This window comes from Acomys russatus, chromosome 28, assembly GCF_903995435.1.
Source record: "Acomys russatus chromosome 28, mAcoRus1.1, whole genome shotgun sequence".
Classification (NCBI taxonomy): Eukaryota; Metazoa; Chordata; class Mammalia; order Rodentia; family Muridae; genus Acomys; species Acomys russatus.
The window spans coordinates 25,997,421-26,015,010 of NC_067164.1; the positions used below are offsets into that span (position 1 = coordinate 25,997,421).

A 17,590-nucleotide genomic window follows, 5' to 3' on the forward strand; every position below is an offset into this window, starting at 1 on the left:
TGACCGCATGCACAAGAGCCACATCACAAGTAAGTCAAAGTCCCAGGACAGATGGGGTACATCGTCTCCAGGCCCCGCCCCTTACTGAGAAACTACAGGCAGTGAATGGCCGCTGGGGTGTAGAGAACTACCAGTAGGCTAGCCATCCTCCAGTGGGCGGCCCCTTACGCATGCACGCATGGAAGCATGAGAAACACCAACTAGACTAGTGGTTATTTTAAAAAGACATAAAGTTAAAAGGGGGTGTTGGGGAGGAATGGGGAGGTTTGGAAGGAGAAATAGTGGGTATATATGATTATCTTTTATGGCATACATGGATGAAATTCTCAAAAGTAAAAAATAAGCCAACTTGGAAAGATGATCTGATCTATGATTATAATATACTTATTATCTACCTTCTGAACAGGAAAAACAACATTGGCTACTCTAAAAGTACTTTGAAAATACTTCCAAGTTAAAAGAACATGTACTCAAGGATTGTGAGAACACATCAGAGAGAAACAGAACACAAGAGACAAGATCAAACTGGTATGGGCCTGAGATGGTGGCTGAGTGGGCAAAACCACTTGCTATGCTACCCTGGAGGCTCGCGTTTCATTCACTAAAGAGCTAAACTGGGTGCAGTGCCGCACGCCTGGAATCCTAGCACTCTCAGGAGCAGAGGCAGGCGGATCTCTGTGAGTTTGGAGACCAGCTTGTTCTACAAAGCAAGTCCCGGACAGCCTACACAGAGAAACCCTGTCTCAAAAAACTGAAATGGACAAGCAAACAAACAAACAAACAAACAAAAAGATAAATTTTTTTTTAAAATTGGGAATGACTGTGCCTGTACACCTAGCTCTACAGGGAGTGGAGAGACAAATGCTGGGCTTTGCTGGCTGCCTGGCCAGCTCCAGGTTCGGGGAGACCCTCTCTTGGGGGAACACTACAGTGATAGAGAAGACACCCCATATATGACTTTGTTCACACTGTGAATACCAGCAACACATAAGCAAGGCCCCTCACACACTCACATTTTTAAAGTGTTTTTTTTTTTTTCCACAAAAAATGAGAGTATACACAATGCTTATAATCAGCCAAATGAAACCATTAGGACTATTTCAATATTCACAAAGTTATTTTTTAACTACTCATTAAACATGATTGAAAAACAAGACATTTACGTGGGGGCTTGAGGAATGGCTTTAGCAATTAAGAGTACTTACTGCTCTATCATAAAGACTAGGATTTAGATCCCATCACACATGTCAAACATGTCATGTCTATAATGCCATCTCCAAAGGATATGACACCATCCTCGAGTCTCCATGGGCATATACCTGCACACAATGCTCACATAAATTCTAAATTGCTTTTAAAAGGTATTTATGTGGCCTGGCACACTTCAAATATCAATTCACAAATGAATCCAACATAATTTACAAAGAAAAGAATCTACCTTACTTGATACAAAAAAGATATCACCCATTAATCTAATCTATGATTGCTTTAAGAAACCTCACAAATGTAATAAAATGCACTTTCTATTCCTGTGGGGTTTTTTTTGTATGTAGGTCTTACTGGTCTCCAGCTCATGAGCTTAAGCTACATTCCACAAACACAATGCTTGGCTTCATGCTTACTTTTCTGGAGTAAAACTTAGAAAAAAGTCAAGAGATGGGCTCTTAGTTGTGGTGGTGAATGTGGAGGCAGACATTTCATTAAACAGTCAAGAGCTAGAGGCTGGAAGATTACCAGTTCCAGGTCAACCTGAGATACACAGCAAAGCTTTTCTGGAAAAAAAAAAAAAAAAAGAAAGAAAGAAGGAAAGAAAATGTCCATTTTATGTGTACAAGTGCATTTAAGCGCTGTGGGAGGGAATAAGCGTACGTCCTGGAACTGGAATCACATGCAGCTGTGCTGTGATCTAGTGTTGCAAACCAAATGCAGGTCCTTTGAAGAGCAGCAAAAGCTCTTAAAGGCTAAGCCATCTCTATCAGCCTGAAATTTTTCAATAAATACAAAATACTGTACTGATAACATTCTCTTCAGAGTGTTGTGTGCATTTCCTGGAGCATGCTACAAAAAAAAAAAAAAAAAAAATGATTTATGTCCAGTCCTTCATAATACTGACACTTATCGGATTACACATGAAAAATTCAAAGGACTTTTCCTCTATTTGCTACTGCTCTAGATTTTCCAATGTTTTCCAACAGCAAAGGTTTTCATCTGCTGTCTGTTTCCAGGTGTGCCGAGTGAATCCTTGAACCTCTCTTTCAAGCAAATCAGCCCGCCGTATCAAGTTCTTTCCTTATCTGTTCATTGAAGCACGTGGTGTTCACACGGGTTTTCCACTCACAGGGCAGTCTTGTGCTGTGACGAAGAGTTCACAAATCCTGTTTTTAAGGTTGCTCTACAGTAGGTTCTTTCATGTCTGTGAGAGGATGCAATAACTGAAGACTAGCTAAGATTGCCTATACTTAGTTTATCTATCCCCAGGGACTCCTTCCACGTAGTCAGAGGAAATGGGGAAGAAATGGAGGCTTCTTTACACCACCTCACATACACAAAACGTTTCTCCACAGCATGAGATATCTCATGTCTTCTCCAGGATCTGGGGCTGCAGAAGGCTTCACCATATTGCTTGCAGTCACAGGCCTGCTTCTCTTTCATGTACTTCCAGGAACTTTAAGCTCAAAAACTGTTGTACATTGAATTAAAAAAAAAAAGTTTCTCTCCGCTGTGACATTTCATATTTACCCCAATGAACAAATCAAAAGTTTTTTCCACGTTGCTAGCAGAAATCCAGTTTTTCTCCAGTGCGACTTTGCTTATTTCTATGACAGCCACCAAGGACCCCTCCCTCAATTTTTTCCCACACTACTAAAACTCCCTGGGATCCAGGTTAGTCACGTGAAGTAATTCATGCCTATGTAAATGGTTCAGAGTGAAGAAGGGCTTCCCACAGTACTTACAATTAAAAGGTTCATCATCAATGTGAACTCTCTCATGCACCTGAAGATGACTATAGCAAGGGAAAGCCAGGCCGCACTGTTTACACACATGGGGCTTGCCGTCAGTGTGGGTTTTTTCGTGTCTTTGAAGGGAGTAAGACCAAAGGAAGGTCTTCCCGCACTGCTTACACTCGTAGGGCTTCTCCCCAGTGTGGATTCTTTCGTGTGTCTTCAGTGACCTGGAGGAAGTAAAGCTTTTCCCGCACTGCTTACAAACATAGGAAACGGGGACACTGTGAAGCGCTTTATGCTTCTGAAACTGGCTCCACAGCACGAAGGCGGTCCCGCACTCCTCACAGATGTAAGGCTTTTCGTCAATGTGAGTTTGCTCGTGTTCTAAAAGGTCGGTAGAAGTGGCGAAGGCGACCCCGCACTGCTTGCATACATAGGGTTTCTCCTCGGTGTGAATTTTTACATGTCTCTGAAGGGAAGCAGAGCGAGGGAAAGTTTTCCCACAATGATTACACACGTAAGGCTTCTCACCAGTGTGCGTTATTTTATGTCTTAAAAGCGAATTCAACCGAGTAAAGCTATACCCACACTGGTCACACACATAAGGTCTCTCCCCGGTGTGAATTCGCTCATGTGTTCTCAGGGAACCAGAGCAAGTAAAGCTTTTCCCACACAGCTTACAAGCATAGGGTTTCACACCACTGTGGATTATTTCATGTTTTCGTAACTGAATCCAACGCATGAAGGTGCTTCCACACTGTTTACATTCATAAGGGGTTTCTCCAGTGTGAATTCTTTCATGGATTCGAAAGGAACGGTAAGTAATGAAGGCTTTGCCGCATGGTTTACACACATAAGGCTTCTCCCCAGTGTGGATTCTTGTGTGAATCTGAAGAGAACTATAATGACGTAGCGTTTTCCCACAGTAATTGCACACAAAAAGGTCCCTAACGCTGTGAGTTCTTTTGTGTGTTTTAAGGGAACGAGAATGAGCAAAGGTTTTCCCACACTGCACGCACACATAGGGCTTCTCCCCTGTGTGAATCCTTTCATGTGTTTGCAGGTAGGTAGGAAAAGCGAACGCTTTCCCACACTGCTTACATATATAGCATTTCTTGGCACGATGACGTCGCTCGTGCCTCCGGAAGTACCGGGAAGAACTGAAAGCTTTCCCACACTGCTTACACTTAAAGGGCTTGTCTTCAGGCAAAGTCTTTTCAAGAGTTTGACCAAATCTATAGTCTTCATCACAATTCTCATTTTTATACAGTCTCTCTAGAGTGTAAGTACTTTCATAGTTCTCAAGCGGTGGGACAGAACTGGAGGTGGCCCCAAAGTCCATAGTGTGCAACTCCTTTCCATATTCTTGATCTTCATATGACTCAAGCTCTGTGTCAGGCTTAAGGAGCACGCTTAGAGATAAATGGCCAATGACTACTTGTGCACACCCACTGTTCTCACATATATGCACTCGTGGTGAGGAGTTCTGGTTTACAATACTCTGTGTAGTGAAGTCGAAGATTTCTGCACACTGATGATCTTCTTTACAGTCATAGAGTCCCTCCGCCACTTGTCCGCTGTAAGAAAGCAAATGTACATCACTAATATTTTATTAACTGCTTACCAGCAGAAATGTTGGTTCTATGCTGTCAGAATTTTTTAAAATTCATTTGCCTGAATCCTCAGCAACTGAGGACAACTGTAACAGACAGACCCACAGATGTTTACGTTCTATTACCTACATGTCTAACAAGCATGTCTTATATAACATTAACACACACGCTTCAATATACGTGTGCCATCCTGACACCTGCGGAGGCCTGCTAAGAACAGGGCATCTGAAAGACAAGTTATGCCTGAAAGGCTGTGGTGCAAGGCCATTCTTGCTGGCTTCAATAAGCGAGGTCTCCAAAACCAAAAAAGGCACAAGGCTCTTCTTAAAATTGAAGGAGTTTATTTTTTGCCTAGGATGAAATCAAATTCTACTTAGGCAAGAGGTATATGCTCGTGTACATAAAGCAAAAAGAGTTGTCTTAGCTCTACAAAACAGTGGAATTCATGCTGAATTCTGAGGAAAGCTTGCTATAAAGGCCATTGGACCCAGAACCCATGTGATCCTGTACTCCTCATAGAGCTAAACTAATAGACAGACAGACAGACAGACAGACAGACAGAGGTGGATTTGTAAAACAGTAAAAACACATTTCAATGCTCGGCACTGTAGAGTTTTGATGCACCATACAAACAACAAAAATCATGTTACATTTTGAACTACTTCCAAGTCCACAAGGAAATCTGATATTTAATCCAAACCTAAAAAGATAACTGATTTTTATATCACATTTTATATATAAGGTTTGTGAATAAATCAATATTTAAATTTTAATAATACTGTATGGTGCAAAGTTTTATCATACCAAGTATGATAAAAATCACTTTAAGCATAATGATACTCGATATATTTCCAGGACTGAAACTCTTGTATTATTTTTAGAATGTTGATGTTTAACATGTTTCCAGTTTTGAAGATTTCCTAAGAATAGTGGAGTTTGAAACTGGGTGCGCCTGTGTCTTTTACTACTCTGTAATATACACAGCCACACAACTCTTGGGGCCCATGGCTGACTCTTGAGGTCCATATTACCTTAGCTTCCAGGAACTTCGGTATATATTCTCAATGATATGGTGCTCCAAACTGTTTCCTAAGATACAAACCAAATAACATCATTATAAATTTTGATATCACAGTAAGTATACTAATAGATTCTAGCAAAATTTGCAGTATGAAGTGAGCCATCTCACGCACTCATTCAAATGTCTCTTTGTCATATCAAACACTTTTTTTGTGTGTTTGACTAATTCATTGGAATGGTCACATACTTACCTACAGAGGCCAGGTTCCTCAAGGTCTCCTGCATCACATCTTTGTAGAGGTTCTTCTGGGATGGATTCAACATAGCCCACTCCTCCAGGGAGAAGTTCACAGCCACATCCTCAAAGGCTACTGACTCCTAAAAGAACCCATATTTATTTATACAAGCAACTGTGAGCCTCATAGTACTGGAGATCTAATCTTAACTCATAAGAAGTTGCTAAGATACAATGTTCTGACGTGACTCTCTCACACAGTAATTCTGACAGGAGATTGAGCTATCTATTAAAGCAACAACAGGACAGGACCATCCTTGCCCAGTGTATTATGCTAGCCTCTCCTTGCACATTGGTTCACTGCAACATTTACAATTAATTCTAGTTATTTAATGCACCAAGTACAGTCAACACCAGCTGTTACAGGACTGCATATTCTTACAAATGTAGAAGAAAACAATTCTACTTCTCCTGGAATCTGCAACTGCTATTCAGACTGATTCCTCTCCTACCCCAAATGTAAAGAAGGGAGGAGCTCTCCCAACAGTTCCCAATATACTAACTGTATAATATCTATTTATGCTCAGAATTCTTATAATGCTTTTAAGTGCTCATCAGACACAGGTTAGAAGCCAACACAGTTAGAGAACAGAGGGACTCGAGAACCAACATTTATCATGATCAAGAGACCCAATGTGACCAGGTACCTGAAGCTCCTCCTGCAATGCCTTCAGTTACGGTGGTCTGCATCCTTAAACTATAAGCCAGAATAGCCTATCCTCCCTCAAGACTTCTCAGGGGAGCTAGAGAGATGGCTCAGTGATAAGGAACACTTGCTGCTCTTGTGAGGACCAGTATGCCAGCTGCCTCATATCAACCTGAGGCCAGCTAGAGTCATTTTAGAAGAACTATAAGCTCAACTGAAAAAATGCCCCAGTGCCAGGCACAGTGATGCATACCCTTAATCCCAGGACTTGGGGATGGGGGTGGGCAGAGGTAGGTGGATCCCTGCTTCTGAGGCTAGCCTGGTCTACACAGTGAGTTCCAGGATAGCCAGGGCTATATAGTGAGACCTTGTCTCAGAAAGGAAGGAAGGAAGGAAGGAAGGAAGGAAGGAAGGAAGGAAGGGAGATGCTTCCATCAGACTGGCCCATGGACAGACCTGCGATATATTTTCTTGACTTACTGATGTGGATGGTGCGACTCCTGGGTAGTTGGTCCTGGATGCTATAAGAAAACAGGCTGAGCGAGCCTCAGGGAGCAAGACAGTAAGCAGTACTCCTCTGCTTCGGCATCAACTCCTCCTTCCAAGTCCCTGTCCTATTTGAGTCCCTGCTCTAACTTCCCCCAGGGAGGGACTATGATGTGGAACTGTAATCTGAAATATATCCCTTCCTCCCCAGGTTGCTTTTGGTTATAGTATTTTACAATAGAACCTCTAGCCACATCACATGACTCATGACTCATGACTCACACCGGTCTGGGACTCCAGTTCCAGAGGATCTGATGCCCTCTTCTGGCATCTTGCATGTGTGAACATTTAAGAGTGCACGAACAAACAAACAGACAGACACACACACACACACACACAAATAAGTAACAAAATAAATCTAGAAAACCCATAATATTTTTAAAAGGAATTTTGCGACAGCCACTAGACACAAATTTTATACAGGACTGATCATGGGCAATTCATTGTAGCAATAAATGAACATTACCATTTCTATTGGAGAACAAGGATGACACATGTTCTTGAAACAGCGCTAACTAACCATCATGTCACCTGTCACAGACATGTACAAAATTCTGTAAATTCTATAACAAACTTCGAAGAAGTGTGATGGTTAATGTTAACTGTCACTTTACAGGACTTATGATCACCTAGGACACCAGCCTCAGGCACACCTGTAATGTAATCGTCTAGATTACATTACTTGATACGGGACAAACCTGAGCAGGGGACCTTAATCTGTATAAAATGAAGAAAGGGAGCTAAGGAGCAGTATTCACTTACTACTGTTTGCTTCCTGTTTGTGAATAATCTAGGCACTAGATCCAAACTCTTGCCACCCTGACTTCCCTGCCATGAAACTCAGAATGAATTCTTTCTCCAGTTACTTTCACCAGGGAATTTTATCACAGCACCCAGGAAAGAGATCAAGACAGAACATTTGGTACCCTGCACTGGGGCTGTTTATGTGATTAAACAACCTTAGGCACTGTTTGTGGGAGGAACATGGAAAATTTTGGTATTTGGGTTAGAAAAGTCCTTGAGTGCTAAAAGCAAGGCTTACTGGGCCATGTTTGTGAAAGCTTGAAAAACCACAATGCTGAGAACAGCTGTAATTGATTAAAAAAAAAAAAAAAAATCAAGTGTCACTGGAGGAAAACTTGCTGGGGCACAGTAGAACAGTTAAGAAAGGTGGCCCTGAGGGCAAAATCAGAGGTTCCAGCCTGAGGTGGCATGTCATCCACACGGTACCAGTTTTGAAGGAAATGAAGGATGTAGGACAGCAAGGTCATACAGAACAGCTGAGGCACGGCACCGAGAGAGCCAGAGTTCCTGCAAAGTGGCCCTCAGAAGTCACTGTGGGTAGCCCTGAAGGTGAAGCCTAAGTGACACTGGAGACCACAGGATACTAGAGATGCCAAGACCTTGACACGTCTGCCAATGACAGCTACAGGCACTGAGAAGAGACAGACTTTATGTGCTGCAGGTGGCAGAGTTGGAGCTGCGAGGCTACTATCCTTTGGATCTGGTGTTTGCCTCACTAGCATCTTGCTTTAGTCCAATCATAACTTGCTATCCCCTAATTCCATTTTACAATAGGAATGTTTGCTCTTGGCCACTGTATATTGAAAGTATGTGGGGCTGGAAAGATGGATCAGCAGTTAAAAAATAAATAAAAACACTGGCTGCTCTTCCAGAGGACCCAGGTTCAATTCTCAGCACCCACATGGCAGCTCACAACTGTCAGTAAGGCCAGTTCCAGGGAGATGCAACACCCTCACACAGATATACAGGCAGCCAAAATACCAATGCACAAAAATATAAATAAATAATGTATATATTGGAAGTATGCAACTTGGTTTTCATTTTATAGGAGTTCAATTAAAACACTTTGGAATTTCAAATTATTTAAACAAGCTAATGATGATGGGGAGTTTCTGGCGTTGGGATACATGCATATTACCCTATAAGATGGTTGTCAGCCTATGGAGATGTGGAGTGGAAGGTTATGGCTTAAAAGTGATGATTAAGTCTGGATGTCAATATGACAAAGCCTGGAACTGTGATGATTAATATTACTTATCACCTTGACAGACTCTAGAATCATCCAAGAGACATGCTTCCATGTGCACCTATGAGGGGTTATCTAGACTGAGGTTAGCCGCGGAGAATGTCCCTGTGAGAGTGTGTGGATTGCATTAGTTGTGTAGGCACATTCATGGTGACTGTGAGCAGGATCATTCCTAGGTAGAGGGTTGTGGACCTCATAAAAGGAAGTCAGTGTTGTTTCCTGGCTGGGTGATATGAGCAGCTCCTTCCTGTGTTTTTGCCTTGACCTCCCCTCATGGTAGACTGTACTCTAACATGTGAGCCAGAGCAAACCGTGTGTACCTTACCTTGTTAAATTCTTATTTAATGAAAGCTATAGGAGAACTAACTAATGAATATAGTTTTCATATCTATTTTACCAAAGTAGCTGAAATAAAGGCAGTTATTTCTTATTTAAATAAAATAAAAGCTTGCCTAACATCAACAAAAGACTAAAGCTACACTAATCACAGCACTAAGGTACCAACACAGACATAGACAAACACACTCATGCAGCAATCAGTCTTTGCTCAGCGATCGAAGACAGAAGAGCTGACTGCTGAGCACAGATAGCTATCACAGACAAATCACTTAAGGCAAAGATAAACTGACACAAACTTGGGAACATGCAGTATATCTTCCTCTATTCCATAGACAATAATCAAACATTCAGTCATAAAAGTCACAACAGCCTAAAATAATGGACAAAAATTGCCCAGCATTTGGTAAACTGAGGCAGTAGAATGTAACATTCATGGCTACTCTGGGCTATTTATGTCACAAAGAAGCCTGAAATAAGACTTTTGGAGGCAGGCAGGCGGTGGTGGCGCATGCCTTTAATCCCAGCACTTGGGAGACAGAGCAGGCAGATTGCTGTGAGTTTGAGGCCAGCCTGGTCTACAAAGTGAGTCCAGGACAGTCAGGGCTATACAGAGAAACCCTGTCTCGAGGGAGAAAAAAAATCTTTGGGACACATCACAAACACACAACAAACAACAACCCCCCCCCCAAAAAAAACCCAACATAGTAGGCCCGCAAAGTGGTGGGTCAGTGGGTAAAGGGGCCTTTTACATGTCTTGACAACCTGAGTTTGACCCCCAGAACCCACATGGTGGAAGAAGAGAAATGAAATTGTTTTCTGAGTTTCATATACATGTCACAGCACACACTCAGAGGGGGAAAGGTAAATGAAAAACCAACAAAAGCCTCAAGTGACAGTCTGTCTAAGCTCAGTGGTAGACAAAGTCTTATCCTTTAATGATACATAAAGAGAACCTTTCGTTTGTTCCACTCTATCATAAGTATAAACTGATATTTAACTCTCGTTTAAAAATAAGTCAGTTAATTTGTTTTGTCCCAATGTCTTATGATACTGAAGAAAAAACCAATAAAAAGAACCCAGTAGGGGGGAGAGAAATGGATATAAATATTGAACATATATTAAAACAGATAAAAATGTCATTGTATTTTTATTTTTTTTTCAAAAGATTTATTTATTTATTTTATGTATATCAATGCTCTGTTCTCATGCATACCTGAAGAGGAAATCAGATCCCATTACAGATTGTTGTGAGCCACCATGTGGTTGCTGGGAATTGAACTCAGGACCTCTGGAAGGGCAGTCAGTGCTCTTAACCACTGAGCCATCTCTCCAGCCCCTTCAATTTATGTATATATATATAATTCTGGCAAGGTAAAGAGAGGCAGAGAGGGGTAGGAGAGAGCTCCAGAGTTTAAAGGACAGCCTTTAGGAGTTAGTCTCTCCTTCTACCTTTAGGTCTCAGGGATCTAATTAAGATGCTCAAGCTTGAGGACAAATACTTTGACACACCAAGTCAACTCACAGGCCCTAAGGATATATTTTTAGTAAAAAGTATAATAGAATTGTAAGGCTTTTAATGAGAAAGGATTTTAAATTGTGAATGTTTTATTGGATTGCTCCAATATTTAAAAAAAAGGAAAGGGAAGTGGGAAAAGACCTGGGAGAGAACCCATGAGGGAGAAATGAGGCCATGGGTCCCAGGTCTGGTTTGCCATTCTTGTTTATGGGTCATCAATGGCAAGGGCAAACTGCTTACAGGGATATATGTTTTCTTTAAGACATCTTATCAAAGAGAATAAAGTAGCCTAAATAGAGTCAAAACAATAATGCCTTACTGCCAATTCAAACAAGCCCCCTCATAAATCTACTTTATAATTTTGTTTACAAAAGAAAATTCTTTGTATTTTTAACATTGTTGTAAACTATACTCTTTGAGCAATGTTTTAAAAAATGGGGGTGGGGGTGGGGCAGCAGTTAAGAACACTGGCGGCTCTTCCAGAGGATCTGGGTTTGATTCCCAGCAGCCCTACCTCTGTAACTCCAGTTCTAGAGGATCCAATTCCCTTTTCTAGACTGTGGATACTGCACACATGTGGTACTCACACATATATGCCAGAAAAGCACCCATACATAAACCATTAAAAAAAAAAAGTTGGTGGAGCCACATGGTGGCTCAAAAGCATCTATAATGGGTTCTGATTTCCTCTTCAGGTATGCATGAGAGCAGAGCATTCATATATCTAAAATAAATAAATAAATAAATAAATCTTTTTTTAAGAAATAAATTTAAAGCAACAAGAAAAAAATACTTAGAACTATAACTTGAAATATAACCTGAAAGCTATCAAGATCTCATATATACCCACTGTAAAGGCAATTAACGGAGCACCCCTTGAGAAGGCTATGCCTGTCTTATTACCTGAACATTTCTTTTTCCCATAATCTCTGTGCTAATAGACAAGCTTAAAAAAATGTCTCTTGTTATACTTCCAACTTGCCTTTATATTGGTTTGACCCAACATGTGTAATAGGTTCAACTTTAATTGCCTTTTCAGAGGATGCAGCCACAGTAACCTGCAGCAGAGAGCTAGCTTATGCTCTATGTGACGGCAAAAGGGACCATGTCTTAGTAAAAAGTAAACTAGCATATCTTCCATCTTTCAGATAAATTTAGTGTATAATCCTTCAAAAGCACACCATCACCTGCATAAGTGTGTTCTCTCCTCCATGATACAAACAAATTCTGCAGTGCAGGACCAGAGAAACAAAAATTTCATTTTAAAAACCAATGTGTTACTACCTGACTGCCTGCTTAGAGATCAGGGGAGACTCTGTGTCTTCAAGATTTAAGTTTTACAGTACGGGCTATAACCACTGTTCCTGGTCACCCACCAGAACTTGATAGTTCGACCCTATTGCTGAAGGCACCTCAGACGAGTCACAAGACTACAAGAAATCAAGTTGGAACTCACATTGGCATCTTCATCTCTGTCAGTCAGCTCTCACAACACCAAAGGTGCTGGCTGTGTGGGTTGTTGGGGGAGGTCTTACACAGCTGTGACCTCTCCAGCAAGACACAGCCACTGGCACAAGTGTGGCATTAATGTAATGGTAATAACCAACTACTTTCTGATTGAATTCACAGCCTGATCCACAAGATGGGCCCCATAGCTGGTACTGTTTACTGGACCAAGACCCCACCGCTGCCTGGGTCCTAGGCCTTAAGAGGAGGACTTAGTGTTATTTTTCCGTTACATGGACAAAGTATCAAACTGCCCTCTAAATACTTAGTTACACCAAATAGAGTCCTGCCACTTTCAACCCTCAGCAAAAAGGTCTGTCTCTTCTTGACATTAATACCGAGACCCACAATTGATCAAAAAGCAGAGAGAAGTGACTGCAGAGAGCTCAGCTCTGAATGAGACATCTAGATTATATCCTGTCACCCACAGGCTCAAGGCTCCCTACAGAAGAGGGGGAGGAAACCCTGGAGGAGCCAGGCAGGGCTCAGAGAGAACTGTTGGAAATCGTGTTTTCCGGACATGACAGGCCTGCTGCACCCATGAACTCAGAGCAGCTGTGGTTGCCTGTACAAGAGCAGCACAAGATCAAACCAGTCCACATTTCAGAAGAGATGGTGAAGCAGCCAACAGAGCAGGACTCCCGACAGAGGCGCTGCGGACAGTGGGTGGCTGCTGGAGGAGGGAGAGGCAGCTGTCTTAGGAGATGCTGTTCCTGCTAGGCTGCTGGTGACCCCACACCCATGAACGCACCGGAAACACAATGATACTCAGTGGGTTAAATAAAAAGAACACGAAGCTGGGGGGCACGTACAGCAGGGTAGGCCTGTGAGGAAACTGGGGGCGTGGGATTAAGGGATGGATTTCATCCAAATGCACCGGATACAAGGTGAGACATTTTCAGAGAAAAAACAAATACACATCTGAAGGACTTAAATTTTCTATGTTTTGTATATTTAATGTCGTATTTATAAAAGTACGGCTTTTGGGAGGACCATTTAATGATAGGGAAAAAAAATACACTGCAGCTTAAGAGTTGGCTGAGCTGTTAAAAGTCCTTCATGCTCTTCCAGAAGACTCTTGTCTGCTTTCCAGCACCCAAGTCAGGCAGCTCACAGCCACCTGGAACTTTAGCTCCAGAGAATCTGACACTGCTTCTGGCGTTCTTGAGCATCTAGACATGTTTAATAGACACACACACACACACAGAGCAATAACTACATGAACATTTTAGCTGACTGACAAATGATAAATAGAATTTAATGCTATAAACACGTTCTATATAAATGTGTACACGGTTATGAGTATAAACTGTCTATACATGCTTCTAGCTTCATATCGTATGGATGACAACAAATTGCCTCAGAAGATGAGTAAGCGCTCACAAAAATTAAGCCAGTCAAATCAGTCCAAATAGTTCCTAGTTAATAATGTTAACTAAAAAATTTAAAACTCAACATCCTGATTCTGGCAATCATGACAGATTAAGTTTGGCCAGCAGTCCCAATATGCCAATTATAGACACAGTAATGAGAGTCAAAGAACAACAGTTCTATAAATCAATCTGGCTATGTCAGGGAGAACAAATGAAAGGCTCTGATAATACCAGATCTGGGTTTTGGGATCTGGCACATACTTCTATTTAAACAAACAAACAAACAGTAATAATAGAAAAGAGAAAAGAGTAAGACACAACTGAAGATGCACACAGAAACAGTCCAGCCAGGTTGGTAAGTGTCTGGTCTGTTTTTTAGTGGATCTTTATGTCAGATCTCTTTCTGTAAGGGGGCCAAAGGTTCTTACTGGGAATGTCTCCAAATGAGGCTGTGAAGCAGACAGATGGGAGAGGCAGCAGCTCAGCCTTAGCTCTCAAGGCAGGAATGTGAGCCTGCCTGGAAGAGGCGCTCTTAACAGCTTTTTGGGAATGGAACTGGTTTCAAAGCAGGAGCCAGGCTGCACGCTCTCAGATCACCAAGCAGGAGGCAGGGGAGCCTGTGGGCAGGAAAGAGACTGGGGAGCAGGGTGTGTGGCCTCTAGAACCCACTCTGATGTAAACTCACTCGGCTAGGTGAAAAGTCCTGGCACCTGGAAGTTTGTTAGCTAGCAATGCAGAGTAAGGTGGTGTCAGTATCTATGAGGGGAGGCTGCTACATGGTACTTCCTGAGCAGCAGCTGGAGCCTCACACTACAATCTTTCAGCAGCCACTCACATTGGCAAGATGAGTAGTCAGGTGGGCGGGCCTGCTTGACAGTCATTGGCAGCAGCCTTCTACCCTGGCCCTAAGTGACGAACAAATGTATACTCCAGGTGGATGCCAGAAGCTGGTAAATGGCCCAGGCAAAGCTGCCCAGCTTGTGTAAGGAGAACTCCTGAGAGCTCTAGTGGGCCACCTTATACGGCCACTGCATACTCTAGGGCCTTCTGTTAACTTCTGTAGATACTTGCTTACTCCTGTCCCCGCTAACAGTTAGAAAAGCCCTGTTCAAGGTAACCTAACCCTTAGGGTTTTCTCCTAATGTAATACGGCACCCACATGCGGTAAGGCCTACTACCTCTATCAGGACTCTGCCTTTTCCAATAATGTGTAGCGAATGAAAAAGAAAGTGGCTCAGCAGGTCAAGGCACTTGCTGCAGGAGCCTGGGGCCAGGAGTTCCATCCTGGGGAGCCATGTAAAGAAGGATGCATTTCTCGATAATAATACATAAACAAAACTTTAAAGGCAATGTCTAGAAACATCTAAGGGCAGGTAGCAATTATGACAGAGCCCTATTCCAGCCACTCTTGTACGTGGATGCTGCTCTCCAGTGAGTTTGGGACTATCAGTCAGAAGGTAGAAATTCGGGGCTCACGGTCAGTAAGCTCCACTGACTTCTGGGCACAGGTCATGGAATTTAGAGGCAGCTTCCCTTGAGTCTCTGAGACTCACGGGAAAAGCAGGTGCCACTGAGGAAGAGGGACAGGGCAAGGGAGACAGGGCAGACTGCTCAGGGATAGTCTATTCTGTAGGGAATATCTTCTTTCCCCAGCGTCAAGCCTAGAACGACTCCATTTTATCAGATAACAACCTTGACCAGAGTTACTCCAAGTTGAAGTATTAGAGAAAAAAAAAAAAAAAAAAATGGAAGAAGAAGAGTTGCACAGCTTGTTTACAGAGGTAGGGCAAATGCTACCTGCCAGAACACTAGGAGGGACAACCTGACACTATCAATAATGGCCCCCCAAAAATGCACCATATATCATCAGAATCACCACACAACCCGCAGCATCACACGTACTCCCTCACCTTGAACTATAAAGGAGCATCCCAAGACCAAAGTCTGGCAGGCAACTTACCAACAGGGAAGAACTCCTGAGTCAGCCCTTGGGCTCCAGGTCCACTGCGGTTCCTCCCAAGCAGGCCAGTCAGCCAACTTCAAATTGCCTTACCACATTTCCGCTGCATGTCCATTTGACGTCTCTGCGCCTATGCTGCTAAGGGCATCATTTTTGGTCCCCTGGAGATTTTTTTTTTCTTTGCACCTCAATGCCTCGAGATTCAGCAGACTCTTAAACTCAACCACTTTGGTCCTTAGCCATTCTGTGACCTGCACATTTGTATGCTTTCATATGAAATGTTCACACGCCATAGCCAGTTAGTGTTAGTAATTATATCGTTATGTAAGCACCCGTGCTTGCCCAATGGCTGGCTAGCAAAACCGGGCATACTCAAACTAATTGTTAACAACGAAACAGACACAATTTGTGAAGTCATTAATTATTCGATAAGTTCTGCCACTGAAAACACACAAATCTGTCCCCCTGTTCATGGCAACACGCTCAGGGCCCAAGGTCACCACACCCTGCGGATTCTCTGCCCCCTCACCCACAAACACAGAGGCACACACGGATCCCAGGGTCCAGAGTCACACACACCACGACGACGACGCCACCGCCACCGCCCAGGCTGCGGAGACCCGACGCTGCGGGCGCCCGGATGCCTCGGGAGGCCATGGCCGCGGCACTGAACGCTCGGCGAGGCACAGGACGGCGGCGGCTCTCTCGGCTGGCCCAGCTCCACCCAGCGGGACCCGGGCAAGCGCGGCCCAGCGGAGCCCGAGGAGACGCAGGCTCGGCTGCCCGGGGAGGCCTCGTCCCCACTGTCGCCTCCGCTTCCCGCTGCCTCCTCCTCCCTACACCCGTGACGCCCGGCCGCACGCACCATTTCCAGTCACCGGGTGTCCCACTGTCGTCCAGCGGCTCTTGTAATCAGTGGATGGTACACAGACGCTGGGGAAACAACCTGCGGGTCTCTCTCCCCAGAAGACACAAACGCCTAAAATGGCTGGACGGGAAGTGGCATCCTCGGTACTGTACCCGCCCTCTCCCAATATCTGAAAGCCCCATTGGACGGTTATGCAGCCAAGCTACTGTCCTTATTGGCCAGTGAATCACGTGCACGCCTCCTAATGCTTAAGTGACAGAAGAACTATCCTCTCGTTTGGACTGTGGCGCCAAATCTCAAATCCGAGCAAATGCCCTACTTGGGGTCTAATCTGGCCGTGAGAGTCCCAAACTCTGCGCCTGGCTTTACATATAAAAGGGGTGAATACTCTATACCTAGAATTAAACATTGATAGACGTCTATTCTTTAACGAGGCAAAGATGCCAGGTAAATTCTATTTGCACAGTTCTAATGTTCCCCCTCCTTTTGCGGTCGATGGTTGTCACCCAGGTCTCTGTAGCAGGGGATTTACCCATAATGTTTACTCTTTTGAAAGTCTCTCTTGAACCCACCCTACCTCTCACATAGTCATTTCTATAGCAAAACATTGTTGGAATGGAGAGACACACTTCAGGAAGTGCAAGGGTTGGGCAGGTCCTGGACACTGACCACAGAAACCGGGAAAACTCCATAGATAACTTCCAGGGCAGTCATTCCTGCTCTCAGGACCACTAGCCCGACTGGAGAGGTAAAACTAAGTTCACAAAGAAACGGTGGAAGTGAGAAAGGAAGGCTAGAAGAGAGAAGATTGGATTTGAAAGGCTGCTCTGGGTGGCGAAGGCACAACGAGCAGGTAAGAGATTACTGGAGTGAGGCAGGTGAGAGTTGTGCAGATTTGGAAAAAGGTCCGGCG

General features: G+C 43.5%; 1 protein-coding gene across 1 annotated transcript; it reads right to left on the bottom strand.

Moving 5' to 3' along the window:
- Nucleotides 1–2,330: 2,330 nt before the first annotated feature.
- LOC127211039 (zinc finger protein 709-like) lies at nt 2,331–16,828 on the bottom strand. The gene is made up of 4 exons (XM_051170865.1): nt 16,675–16,828; nt 5,830–5,956; nt 5,590–5,647; nt 2,331–4,522 (listed from the first exon to the last, which is right to left on the bottom strand). Exons 1-4 carry the CDS (start codon nt 16,675–16,677, stop codon nt 2,863–2,865), a joined length of 1,848 nt encoding a protein of 615 aa, XP_051026822.1. The 5' UTR covers nt 16,678–16,828; the 3' UTR covers nt 2,331–2,862.
- Nucleotides 16,829–17,590: the final 762 nt, after the last annotated feature.